The sequence below is a fragment of the Vigna unguiculata genome, chromosome 11 (assembly GCF_037176805.1).
Source record: "Vigna unguiculata cultivar grain cowpea cultivar isolate G323 ecotype 2 chromosome 11, ASM3717680v1, whole genome shotgun sequence".
NCBI lineage: Eukaryota > Viridiplantae > Streptophyta > Magnoliopsida > Fabales > Fabaceae > Vigna > Vigna unguiculata.
The window spans coordinates 29,863,026-29,877,888 of NC_140802.1; the positions used below are offsets into that span (position 1 = coordinate 29,863,026).

At 43.4% G+C, this 14,863-nt stretch overlaps 1 protein-coding gene across 1 annotated transcript; it reads left to right on the forward strand.

The window, feature by feature from the left end:
- Positions 1-3,230: 3,230 nt before the first annotated feature.
- LOC146881731 (uncharacterized) lies at positions 3,231-4,258 on the forward strand. Its single transcript, XM_085669327.1, has 2 exons — positions 3,231-3,763; positions 3,850-4,258. The coding sequence occupies exons 1-2, from the start codon at positions 3,231-3,233 to the stop codon at positions 4,256-4,258; spliced, it is 942 nt and encodes a 313-aa protein (XP_085525453.1).
- Positions 4,259-14,863: the final 10,605 nt, after the last annotated feature.

The window sequence follows — 14,863 nt, forward strand, 5'->3', positions numbered from 1 at the left end:
AATAATAATAATAATAATAATAATAATAATAATAATAATAATAATAATAATAATAATAATAATAATAATAATAATAATAATAATAATAATAATAATAATAATAATAATAATAATAATAATAATAATAATAATAATAATAATAATAATAATAATAATAATAATAATAATAATAATAATAATAATAATAATAATAATAATAATAATAATAATAATAATAATAATAATAATAATAATAATAATAATAATAATAATAATAATAATAATAATAATAATAATAATAATAATAATAATAATAATAATAATAATAATAATAATAATAATAATAATAATAATAATAATAATAATAATAATAATAATAATAATAATAATAATAATAATAATAATAATAATAATAATAATAATAATAATAATAATAATAATAATAATAATAATAATAATAATAATAATAATAATAATAATAATAATAATAATAATAATAATAATAATAATAATAATAATAATAATAATAATAATAATAATAATAATAATAATAATAATAATAATAATAATAATAATAATAATAATAATAATAATAATAATAATAATAATAATAATAATAATAATAATAATAATAATAATAATAATAATAATAATAATAATAATAATAATAATAATAATAATAATAATAATAATAATAATAATAATAATAATAATAATAATAATAATAATAATAATAATAATAATAATAATAATAATAATAATAATAATAATAATAATAATAATAATAATAATAATAATAATAATAATAATAATAATAATAATAATAATAATAATAATAATAATAATAATAATAATAATAATAATAATAATAATAATAATAATAATAATAATAATAATAATAATAATAATAATAATAATAATAATAATAATAATAATAATAATAATAATAATAATAATAATAATAATAATAATAATAATAATAATAATAATAATAATAATAATAATAATAATAATAATAATAATAATAATAATAATAATAATAATAATAATAATAATAATAATAATAATAATAATAATAATAATAATAATAATAATAATAATAATAATAATAATAATAATAATAATAATAATAATAATAATAATAATAATAATAATAATAATAATAATAATAATAATAATAATAATAATAATAATAATAATAATAATAATAATAATAATAATAATAATAATAATAATAATAATAATAATAATAATAATAATAATAATAATAATAATAATAATAATAATAATAATAATAATAATAATAATAATAATAATAATAATAATAATAATAATAATACATGTATATTGTGATTAACAATAATGTAATAGTATAAACATATTGTACATTATATGAATCTTATACAAAATAATAATAATAATAATAATATTATTATTATTATGAAATAATTAAATAATTAATCACATGTATTTTTTGTAATAAATTAATTAAATAATTATACCACACCTAGCCAACTCGACAAAATAGTAATAAAACGATACATATATGCCAAAGCAGTCAAGTAATCAACCTAGACTGAGTTGACCTGAGCCTTACCAGCCTAAACCGATAACCTGAACGTCTAGAGGGACAACCTGCACAAGACGACACATGACCAATGTAAATCACCAACAAAAGTAGTCGGCCTAGGCCGGCTACTCCAAATATACTTAATAAAATCCAAGCCCCCTAGTGTTCAATAGGTCCTCCTAAGGGCCTACGTTAGGGCCCAGGCCCACTTACAACCTAAACTGGAGCCCAATCCAGGGCCCGGCCCATGACATAACCAAAAATGATTAATGCTCTATAAATACACATGGACCCAGTAATTAAAGGTACGCATTCATTACTCCATTAATCATTGATTTGTCCTTTTGAGAGCTTTGACTTACTTGAGCTTCAGAGTCCCTTCTGCAGGTAACCCCTCCTGGGTCCAAGCCGACATGTATCAACCAGGAAGAGGCCAACTGAGGAGATAGCGGACTACATGGGTAAGGTGACGCTTGTACCTAACTTATCTTGTTTGTTCTCTGCAGGAACAATTGGCACCCACCGTGGGGTACGAGACGAACACCTTTAGTACCCGTTTTTCTTCGAAGATGGTTTCCACCCGCAGCAGAGCTGGAGTGAACAAGCAGGCAGATGCTGGTCCCTCAGTACCTGCTGGCATCACCCCTGACCTAGCCGCCATCCTGGACGGCCAGGCGAAGATGCAACAAGAACTAGCAGATATGAAGAAATGTAGCGCTGATGAGATGGAGGCGCTGCGGTAAGAAAACTCACGCCTTAGGCAAAAGATTGAAGCTGATCCCACCCAGAAGGGAAAGGCCAAGGAGGTGTTTGAGGCTGCAAGGTCCCCGGCCTTCCAGCCCACATAAGAGGAAAGCGAATATAACCCCACCCATCACACCTTCACCACCACCCAACAAACATCCATTCCCTCTACCCATCCCATTCACTTCCCATCCACTCAACCAGAGCTTACTGCAACCCCAACCCCTGCTGCTACCCTCCCCACCACCCAAATCCCCTACAACGTACCCACCACCCTACACACTACACACGTACCACCCTACAAACCCCAATACCTGCCAACAACCCACATCCCCCCTCACAACCTTACCTCCACCTTCCCCGCTATGATCAACCATCCCATCCCACCTCATCTGTTCCCTCCCCACTAGCCTAGACGTCGTCACCCCTTCAACGACTTTATCGCCAACACCCTCCTTCTTGCCCAGTGGGAACCCTTCACGCTGGACCGCTACACCGGCGAAACCGACCCTGATGAACACCTTAAAGTATACATCACCCATGTCGCCCTGTACACATCCCAAGACGCAGTCTTCTGCAAAGCCTTTCCCACCACCCTCAAGGGCCCTGCTCTGGAATGGTTCACAACCCTTCCGCCTTACTCCATCGACAGCTTCGACGTTCTTTCACACATGTTCTCCACCCAGTTTGCTGGCAGTCGTCCACACCAAACTACCACAATCTCCCTCCTGGCAATAGACAGGAACAAGGCAAACCATTCAGAGCGTTCATAGATTGCTTCAGTAAGGCAGCTCTTCGCATCCCACACCTCAACCAAGAGATGATCCTCCAGTGCATGGCACTTACCCTACAACCCGACCCCTTCGCCAACAACGTCTACCTCCACCCACCTGCCTCTATGCACACACTTAAATTACGCGCGACCGACTATGTCCGCATGGAGGAGATGCAGACCCTCCAAACCAAATTCTGCAACGACTATGCAGCCACCGCCGCCAACCCTACCCCGCAACCTCCCTGCCTTGTTTCCCGCCCACGCGAGCCCCGCCAACCCCGCTTCACCAAATACGCCCCTCTTACCGTAGCCCGCTCCCGTATCCTCGATGAAGCCCTACAAGCTGACCTCATCCCTCCACCACGTAAGACAACCACACCTCCTAACGCTGATATGACCAAGTATTGCCGCTACCACCGCAACCATGGCCACATTACAAAAGACTGCAAAGCACTCCAGGATAAGATAGAAGAACTGGTCCGTGCTGGACATGTTCGCCGCTTCCTCCGACAAGACGACCATTCCTCTCGATCCCGCCACCCCCTCGATCCGACCACAGACGCCCTCCACACGACTCCCGTCACGACAGACGCCCAGCTCAAACCGCTAACGAGGAACCCCAACCAGCCCGTACCGACATCACCCCCACAGATCCTCCACTACGTGACACTATCAACACTATCTTTGGTGGCTTCGCTAGTGGGGGATCCACTTCTTCTGCCAGAAAGAAACACCTCCGCCATATCCAATTCATCAATCATATCATCCATTCCCACCACAGATGCCGTATGCCTCCCATCATTTTCACATATGACGACTTTCATGGCCTCGACCATCATCAAGATGACCCCATGGTCATCACCGTTGAAATCGAGAACTACGCCGTTAAGAAAGTCCTTGTCGACCAAGGCAGCTTCGTTGATATTCTCTACTGGGCCACCTATGAAAAACTCCAACTCCCGGACACCGCTATGGTCCCGTATGACGAACCCATCTATGACTTTTCTGGCGAACAAGTATCCACCTGCGGCTACATCGACCTTCACACCATGTTTCGCGAAGGAACCCAGACCAAAACCATTCCATTTCGCTTCCTTATCGTCGACGCGCCAACATCCTACAATGTCCTCCTGGGCCGTCCTTCCCTTAACACCCTTGGCGCTGTTATCTCCACCCCCACTTGGCCATGAAGTTCCCTTCTCCTTCCGGTGACATCCTCACTGTCCACTGCGACTAGCGCCTGGCACACGAATGCTACATGGCCAGCCTGCACTCGTAACTCCCAATTCAACAAACCAACCACATTGAGCGACCACCTGGTTCCGGCATCGCCCTATCAGGCGAAGATCTCGACCCCAGAGTAGGCCGGGACATTCGTCTCGAACCAGTTGAGGAGACCTCCCCTCTAGAGCTTCCCAACGGCCACTCCATCAACCTTGGCACCGGTTTGAACTCTGACGAGCGTGCCATCCTCACACCCATCCTCATCAGCAACACAGACTTTTTCGCCTAGTGAGCCGCTGACCTACCTGGGGTGGACCCCCTAGTAGCATCCCACAAACTATCCATCTACAAAGAAGCCCGCTACATCTCCCAGAAGAAGCGCAAACTTGGCGAAGAACGCCGACTAGAGGCTAAGGTTGAAGCCGACAAGTTACTAAATGCAGGATTCATCGAAGAAGCTCAGTACACCACTTGGCTTTCTAACGTAGTCTTTGTGAAAAAAGCCAATGGCAAATGGCGGATGTGTGTAGACTACACGGATCTGAACAAGGCCTGCCCTCGCGATGCCTACCCCTTACCCAATATAGACCGACTTGTTGACGGTGCGGCAGGGAATAAAATGCTTAGCTTTTTGGATGCATATTCCAGGTACAACCAAATCCCCATGGCCGCATCTGACATGAACAAGACCGCCTTCATCACGGATGATGCCAACTACTTCTATAGAGTTATGCCTTTCGGTCTTAAGAACGCTAGAGCGACCTACCAACGGTTAATGGACAAGGTTTTCAGTCATCTAATGGGACAATGTGTCGAAGTATATGTTGACGATATGGTTGTCAAGTCTCCAAGCCACCACCAACATGCCAAGGACCTCTCGGCGGTTTTCTCCGCACTACGCCAATACAACCCTCACCTCAACCTTGACAAGTGTGTATTCGGCATCGACCGTGGTAAATTTCTTGGGTTTATGTTGACCCAACGCAGCATAGAGGCCAATCCCGAAAAATGCAAGGCAATTATCGAGATGCGCAGTCCCGCTACCATCAAAGAGGTCCAACGCCTCATAGGCCGCCCCACAACCATTTCCCGCTTCCTACCCAAACTGGCTGAACAAACCCAACCCATAGTCTAACTCCTAATGAAATCCACCCGGTTCACGAGGACTGACGATTGTGAACAAATCTTTCAAAAACTAAAAACTACCCTAACCTCACCACCTATCCTCCACAAGCCGGACATCCGCCATCCCCTCCACGTATACATCACAGCCACCGACCACACCGTTAGCGCCGTGCTCGTTCAAGAGATAGAAGGCACGCAACATCTTGTCTACTTCGTTAGCAGAACGCTGCAAGATTCTGAAACTAGATATCAAATAGTAGAGAAGTTGGCCCTATCCTTAGTCCACGCAGCTCGCCGTCTACGCCCATACTTCCAAAACCACAGCATCATCGTCAAAACCGACTACCCCATCCAAAAAATATTGCAAAAACCAGATCTAGCCGGACGGATGTCATCTTGGGCCGTCGAGCTGTCAGAATTCAACATTCGCTACGAACCCCATGGCCCCATTAAAGCCCAATGTCTCTTAGATTTTGTCAATGACCTCCAGCACACACCCACAGAGGACCAGTGGACGCTTCATGTAGATGGTTCCTCAAATCCAAAAGGTGTCGGTGCTGGCATCGTGTTAGAAGGGCCTAATGACATCCTCATCGAAAAATCCCTTCACTTTGCCTTCAAAACATCAAACAACCAGGCCGAATACGAAGCTATCCTCGCCGGCCTTTCCCTTGCCCGTGAAGTAGGTGTCAAGACGCTAACGTGCAAAACCGACTCCAAGCTTACTGTAGGGCACCTAAATGACGAGTTCCAGATTAAAGACCCCATCCTTCTACAATATTACCATCTGGTCCGTGCAGTCATTCAATTCGCCTTTGAACGAGTCTGCATCGAACACATCCCAAGGACCGACAACATCAGAGCCGACATCCTCTCCAAATTGGCCAGCACCAAATTAAAAAGCCGCCACCGATCCCTATTACAGCAAACATTATCTACACCCTCCATCACACATACCTGTCAAAACCTAACCCACGCCCCAATTGAAAACACCACCCCTTCCCAAAGCCATAACTGGACCACCCCCTATATCCAATACCTAAAAACCGGCAACCCTCCACAAGATGCAGACAAAACTTGGCTGGCTAAGGCCGCCAGGTATACCATGATAGGCAATGACCTTTACAAACGCGGATACGACCAACCTCTCCTCAAATGTGTCACGGCAGAGCAAGCACAATATATTATTAAAGAGCTACATGAAGGAATTTATGGCTACCATTCCGGCACATGTACCATGGCTACCAGAGTCCTTAGAGTCAGGTACTTCTGGCCGACTATAGAAGCAGACTGTCAGGACTATGTCAGAAAGTGCAAACCATACCAAAAACATGGCAACCTCATCCACCAAAAGCAAGAACAACTCCATCACATACTATCCCCATGGCGCTTTGCTAAATGGGGAATGGACATCCTTGACCCCTTCTCAGCCGGCAAGGGGCAAGTGAAATTTCTAATTGTAGCCGTCGACTACTTCACCAAATGGATAGAAGCCAAGCCACTAACCACCATCACGGCCTAGCAAGTTCAACAGTTTGTTTGGAAAGATATTATATGTAGATATGGTGTCCCACATACCATCATCACCGACAATGACCGACAATTTATAGATAAGGAGCTAGCCAAGTTCTACACTAGCCTAGGCATCAAACACATCACGAGTTCTGTAGAACACCCACAAACTAATGGACAAGGAGAGGCGGCCAACAAGGTTATCCTAGTGGAACTGCGCAAGAGATTAGATAACACCAAAGGCCGATGGCCCGAAGAGTTAGTAGAAGTGCTATGGGCTTACAGGTGCACCCCTCAATCATCAACAAACGAATCCCCATTTCGCCTAGTTTACGGCGCAGACGTCATGATACCGGTTGAAATTGGCGAACCCACCCTGCGCCGAGAACTATACGACCCAACCCACAACCACCAAAACATGGTTACTCATCTCGACCTCTTACTCGAACTTAGAGAAAAAGCCCAGATACGCAATTTAGCTGCCAAACGAAGAGCTGCCATAAAGTATAATGCAAACCTAAGTCCACCATCATTCGCAATAGGGGACTTAGTATGGAGAATTGCCAGCAACGTAAGAAAGAAGGATGGCAAATTCTCCGCCAACTGGGACGACCCATACCGCATCCTGAAGACACATGAAGAGGAACTTATCGCTTGGAACACTTATCTGGAGAAGAGATTCCCAATACCTGAAATGTGTCCCACCTCAAATTCTACTTTAGTTAAATGCATACTATATTAAACTGAATACTTGTAACCCTGGGTGTACTCTTTTTCCTCACCCGGTCTTTTTTCCCTAAGGAGGGTTTTGGCCAGGGAGGTTTTAACGAGGCACCCCAGATTCAATGAATAAAACGAAGGGTTCTCAACTATACATCTTTTCTCTATTTCACTTTCATAATCGTTTAAGTTCCTCACCCTTTCCACAAGTAAGCGGCCTAGGTCGAACACCCTTAACTTGATGTTAATCGTTTTAAGTTCCCCACCCTTACTACAAGTAAGTGGCTTGGGTCGAACACCCTCAACTCGTTGGTTAAATCGTTTAAGTTCCCCATCTGGACTGCTTCCATCTTCCTTAACAAGCTTCCCATCAATAACGTCCTTGTTCACATTAAACTTCGAGTCCGTAATGTCAACCTCCTGATGGAAAAAGGATGCTTGACGTAGTCCCTTCTCAAAGTCATTGATGTGCTCTTGTATAATGCAATTCTTCAGGTCACAAAGCTCACCTACAACACCATCATACTTGTCTTTCAGATCATCGTAGTCTTCCTCCAACTCCCTTATTCTCTTGTTCAATTTTTCCTCTGAATCCAAACACCGAACCCTCCACATTGCCAGCCTCATTCTCTCTTCCTCCCAACCCTCCTTTTCCTTCTTCCACACAACCCTCTCTTCCTCAAACTTGTCGACTTTCCCCTGCAACTCTTCTACCTTTTCCCGACCTCCCTCCTTCACCTCCCACCGATATAAAGACCCCACACGACGGCTTAATATCAAGGCTTTGCTTCCAAACTCCACCATTGTCCTCACGATATGATCCGCCTCCATGCTATCAATGGAGTTTATAATGGTATCTGGGAGATTGATCGCGATATCTTTCCTGACAGATATTTTCAGTAACTCAATCAACCCAGATTCCGACCCCTTCACTCCGCTAACCGACCCCGCCCCACTGGCTGACCCCGCCCCGAGTTAGGTCGCCCTTACTTTCTTCACATCCTTCCCCTTGCCGTGGCTAAGCGGCAACTCGGCCTTCCTCTTCGTTCCGCCGTGCACGTGTACTTCCACTACGGACTCTTTCAGGTTGGGAACATTAGTCTTCCCAGCCGCCTTCGCTTTAGCGGCCATCTCCTTCCTCAACGACTGGAATAGCGCCAAATTCTTCTTCCCCGATTGCGCCATGTGCCCTACAATAACATATTAAACCCCGTTTAAAACAACTTAGAATCAATAACACAATTTAAGTAACAAACAGATACCTTCAATATCTATAATCGGATGCACCAAATTATAAACTCTAACTAGGCCCTTAGTGGGCAACTTATCAACAAACTTCATCAACATCTCCACCACCTCCTCATCCCCCGCCGACAACTCATCGATCCCCATATCCTTGTACCGAGAAGGAGTGCCCGTCCAGCTAAATGGGAACTTTGTACTCCCATCTACGTTCAAGAAATAGGGCTTGCCCTCTTCCTTCACCACGACTTTGAAGTACCCGTCCTTAAAATGCTTGAAAGATTGGGAAAATGCGTCCAATCTACTAATGCTGGGACGACTTATCAGAGACAGCCAAGTTGTCGCTTGGCGGGGTCTAGTATCATAGAAATACAGGAAGGCATAAGGCGAAGGCTCCAAATATAAAGATTGACACAAAATGCGAAAGGCTTGCATGTAAGCCCAACTGTTCAAGTGCAACTGCGTAGATGCCACGTCCAGTGCGCGCAACACACCCATAGTGAAATCATCTAACGGCAGCCGCACATGCAGCTGAGAAAAGTGACACATGTACATGTAGAAGAACTTCTTCGTTGCCCCCTCCTGCCCGTGACACACACAGTCAATGGCGCTAACCCTCTCTAGGGAAACAATACTTCTGCTTACACCCTTTACGATGACAGGCGCATAATTCAGCCAGAAGTTCAGAAGGTGAGACCATCGGAATAAGGATGATTGATTACGGACATCAGCAACTACCCACCCGTAACTACCCTTGGCCGGCCAGTTACTCTCGGTCAGCTCCTCTGGGGATCTTCTCGGACCTCCCTCAACGTTTCCATAGGGATTCCACTTACATTACCGCCAAAACTGGTACACTCCCCGTCAACTTGCCTACCTATACTCCTCTCCGACTCTACACTCTCACTACTAGACGTAGATAACGACACGCTATCACTACTGGACATACCTTTACTCGTGTTTCTAGAAAGATGTCGGCTGAAATTGGGAACTAGTCGGACAAGAAAAGGCACACAAGATCTCTGAATAGGAAATTCTCGCAAATGAACCAATAAACCCTTACTTGTTTTGAAATTCATATTTATAGGGCAGAATCCCAAACGGCAAAAACCCCTTCCCGCCAAAACAACAACCCATACCAATCGACACAATCATTACAAGAGACATAACTCTTAAAAGCGACGGCGCCAAAACCCCCCTGATTTGACCCCTAACACCCCTTCACCAACCATCAACCTTTCATCACCTTTAGCATTAACACTGTTCATCACACTTAAAGGCTGGGGGACTGGTGTACCACACCCAGCCGATCCCGTTAACATACCAACATATATCACCCTTGACCGACACCTATATTGGCCAAGGCTGGGGGACTGGTGTACCACACCTAGCCAACTTGACCAAATAGTAATAAAACGATACATATATGCTAAAGCAGTCAAGTAATCAACCTAGGCTGAGTTGGCCTGAGCCTTACCAGCCTAAACCGATAACCTAAACGTCTAGAGGGACAACCTGCACAAGACCACACATGACCAATGTAAACTGCCAACAAAAGTAGTCAGCCTAGGCCGGCTACTCCAAATATACTTAATAAAATCCAAGCCCCCTAGTGTTCAGTAGGTCCTCCTAAGGGCCTGGGTTAGGGCTCAGACCCACTTACAGCCCAAACTAGAGCCCAAGCCAAGGCCCGGCCCATGACATAACATAAAATGATTAATGCTCTATAAATAAACGTGGACCCCAGTAATTAAAGGTACGCATTCATTACTCCATTAATCACTGATTTGACCTTTTGAGAGCTTTGACTTACTTGAGCTTCGGAGTCCCTTCTGCAGGTAACCCCTCCTGGGTCCAAGCCGACATGTATCAACCGGGAAGAGGCCAACTAAGGAGATAACAGACTACATGGGTAAGGTGACGCTTGTGCCTAACTTATCTTGTTTGTTCTCTGTAGGAACAATAATAATAATAATATTTTACACTAATAATAATTTCAATACCAATCCTAATATTATTGAATAAGATTATAATATCAATAATAAATATATTGGAAATGAAGGAAGAAAATATGAATTGAATTCTTATTTTATTTATAGACTCATGTTATTTTTAAAATCAAATATAGGCATATTATATATTATGAATCCAGTATAAAACAACAACACCAACAATAATAATAATAATAATAATAATAATAATATTAATAATAATATTAATAATATTAATAATAAATCACAATAACATTAAAATAATATTAAATATTTGTTAATACTAGTGATATTAATAGTACTATAAATAATAATAATGATAGTAATAATAGAACGGTTTAAGCATATTGTATATTGTGGTATACATTAATATAATAGTGTAAATTATAGATCTCATACAATATAATAATAATAATACGAAAAAAAATAAATAATTAATCACTCGTAGTTTTTCTAACGAATTAATTAAAAATAAAAAATATTATTTTACACTCATTCTAATTTGGGGTAAGGGTGGGGAACTTAAACGAATTAAGCACAAGAAAATGGTGTTCGACCCAGGCCGCTTACTTAGGGTAAGGGTGGGAAACTTAAACGAATTAAGCACAAGATAAGGGTGTTCGACCCAGGCCGCTTACTTGGGGTAAGGGTGGGGAACTTAAACGAATTAAGCACAAGATAAGGGTGTTCGACCCAGGCCGCTTACTTGGGGTAAGGGTGGGGAACTTAAACGGATGTAAAGGAAAACACATGGAAAGTCATATAGTTGGGAACCCTTCTTTTTATTTATTGAATAGGGGTGCCTCGTTAAAACCTCCCTGGCCAAAACCCTCCTTAGGAAAAAAAAACCAGGTGAGGAAAAAGAGTACACCCAAGGTTACAAGTATTGGTTCGATTACAATACATATTCAGCTGAAGTAGAACTTGAGGTGGGATACATTCCAAGTGTTGGGAATCTCTTCCCCCCATAATTGTTCTAGGCGATATGCTCCTCCTCCTGCATCTTCGCGTATGCGGTATGGGCCGTCCCAATTGGCGGAGAACTTGCCATCCTTCTTTCTAGCACTACTGGCCATTCTCCATACTAGGTCCCTGATGACGAATGATTGTGGACGTAGATTTGCATTATATCTCCTGGCAGCTCATCGTTTGGCAGCTAAATTGCGTATCTGGGCTTTTTATCTGAGTTTGGGTAGAAGGTCGAGATGTAGGGCCATGTTTTGGTGATTGTGGGTAGGGTCGTACAGTTCTCAGCGTAGGGATGGTTCATCGATTTCTACCGGTATTATGGCGTCTGCGCCGTAGACTAGGATGAATGGGGATTCGTTTGTTGATGATTGGGGGGTGCATCTGTAAGCCCATAGTACTTCTATTAACTCTTCTGGCCATCGGCCTTTTGCGGTATCCAATCTCTTGCGTAGTTCCACGAGGATAACTTTATTTGCCGCCTCTGCTTGTCCGTTTGTTTGTGGATGTTCTACAGAACTTGTGATGATGGTGTGTGGTACACCATATCTGCATATAATGCCCTTCCACACAAATTGTTGAACTTGCTGGGTCGTGATGGTAGTTAGTGGCTTGGCTTCGATCCATTTAGTGAAATAATCGACGGCTACATTTTACCTGCCCCTTGCCGGGTGAAAATGGGCTAAGGATGTCCATTCCCCACTTAGTCAAAGGCCATGGGGACAGTATGTGGTGTAGTTGTTCTTGTTTCTAGTGAATAAGGTTGCCATGTTTTTGACATGGCTTGCATTTCCTGACATGATCTTGGCAGTCTGCTTCTATGGTCGGCCAGAAGTATCCGGCACTAAGAACTCTAGTATCCATGGTGCGTGCACCGGAATGATAACCACAAATGCCTTCGTGTAACTCTTTGATGATGTATTGGGCTTGCTCTGCCGTGACACATTTAAGGAGGGGTTGGCCATATCCGCGCTTGTAGAGGTCATCGCCTATCATGGTGTACCTGGCCGCCTTAGCCAGCCAAGTTTTGTCCGCGTCTGGGGGAGGGGTGCCGGTTTTGAGGTATTGGATGTAGGGGGTGGTCCAGTTTTGGCTTTGGCAGGGGGTGGTTGATCATAGCGGGGAAGGTGGAGGTTAGGTTGTGAGGGGGGATGTGGGTTGTCGGAAGATATTGTGGGTTATATGGTGGAATATGTGTGATGTGTAGGGCGGTGGGTATGTTGTAGGGGATCTGGGTGGTAGGGAGGGTAGCGGCGGGGGTTGGGGGTGCGGTAAGCCCCAGTTGACCAGATGGGAAGTGATGGGGATGGGTAGAGCTTCAGAAGTTTCTTTGGCTTTTCCCTTCAGATTGGGGTCAGCCTCGATCCTTCGCCTCAAGCGAGAGTTCTCTTGCCTCAATGCCTCCATTTCATCAACGTTGCGTTTCTTCAAATTTGCGAGTTCTTGTTGCATCTTTGCTTGGCCGTCTAGGATGGCGGCCAGATCAGGGGTGATGCCAGGAGGTCAAGAGGGACCATCATCCGCTTGCTTGTTCACTCCAACCTTGCTACGGGTGGAAACCATCTTCAGAGAACAACGGGTACTGAAGGTGTTCGTTTCGTGCCCCACGGTGGGCGCCAATTATTCCTGCAGAGAACAAATAAGATGTGTTAGGCACAAGTGTCACCTTACCATGTAGTCCGCTATCTCTTCAGTTGGTCTCTCCCCGGTTGATACATGTCAGCTTGAACCGAGGAGGGGTTACCTGCAGAAGAGTCTTTGAAGCTCAAGTAAGTCAAAGCTCTCAGAAAGTCAAATTGGTGATTAATGAATGTGTACCTTTAATTCGTGGGGTCCATGCGTATTTATAGAGCATTAATGATGTTCGTTTACCCAATGAGCCGGGCCTTGGTTTGGGCCCTAGCCTGGGTTATGAGTGGGCCTGGGCCCTAACCCAGGCCCCCAAGGTCCATCAAACGCGGGGACCTCCATTTTACTAAGTCTTCGAGGGCGGTCTGATCCGTTTATTTCTTGGCTTGTCAAATGTCGTCTATAACACCCCTGGCGCACCAATCCCTGGTCCCAGAGCATGTCAGGTTACTATAGCCCGATGCACCCCAACCCCTCACCCTTCTCCATCCATTCATACTGGGTGGGTTGTTGCCAGTGGGGATCGAACCCCCAACCTGACCTTTAACACCTCTAGCTCACCAGCAGATGCTACCAGTTATGCTGCAGCGCAACTGGTAGCATCTGTTGGTGTGCTAGAGGTGTTAAAGGTCAGGTTGGGGGTTCGATTCCCACTGGCAACAACCCACCCAGTATGAATGGACAGAGAAGGGTGAAGGGGTTGGGGTGCATTGGGCTGTAGTAACCTGACAGCCTCTGGGGCCCGAGGAGGGGTAGCCAGGGATGTTACACCAGGCGCCCTGCTCGCATTGTGACCACTATCACTGGTTCGTGACCCGTGATAGTGGTAACGGGTGTGGTGGAATGGGATGGTGGATGGGCGTAGGAAAGGTAGTGGTGAAGTGATGAGGTGGGATATGGGTGGTGGGGAGGGTGGCAGCAGGGGTGGGTGTTGCGGGGTGCGGGGTGCCTAGGGATGGTGGGATAAATGTTTGTGTGGTGGGTAGAGATGATGGGTGTTTGTTGAGTGGTGGTGAAGGTGTGTGGGATGGGGTTGTACTCGCTTTCTTCCTCATTGGGCTGGTAAGCCGAGGACTTGGGGGCTTCTGACGATTCCTTGGCCTTCCCTTTCTAGGTAGGGTCGGCCTCGATCTTTCTTCTCAGCCTCGAGTTTTCTTGCCTCAACGCTTCCATCTCGTCAACGTTGTGCTTTCTCAGGTTAACGAGTTCGTGTTGTATCTTGGCTTGGCCTTCAAGGATGGCAGCCAAGTCTTGGGTGACGTTAGCAGGCACAGTAGGGACCGTCTCAGGTTGCTTCATGACTCCAGCTCTGCTACGAGTAAAAAGAATTCTCGATAGTATGCGGATCACTTAGTAAGGTATTGCTTCGTACCCCACAGTAGGCGC

Bases quoted from the DNA above. Each gene is read 5' to 3' on its own strand.
- LOC146881731 (XM_085669327.1), top strand. From the start codon at position 3,231: ATGGAGGAGATGCAGACCCTCCAAACCAAATTCTGCAACGACTATGCA. The intron at 3,764-3,849 runs GCTAGTGGGGGA...TTCCCACCACAG, and splicing joins ACACTATCTTTGGTGGCTTC to ATGCCGTATGCCTCCCATCA.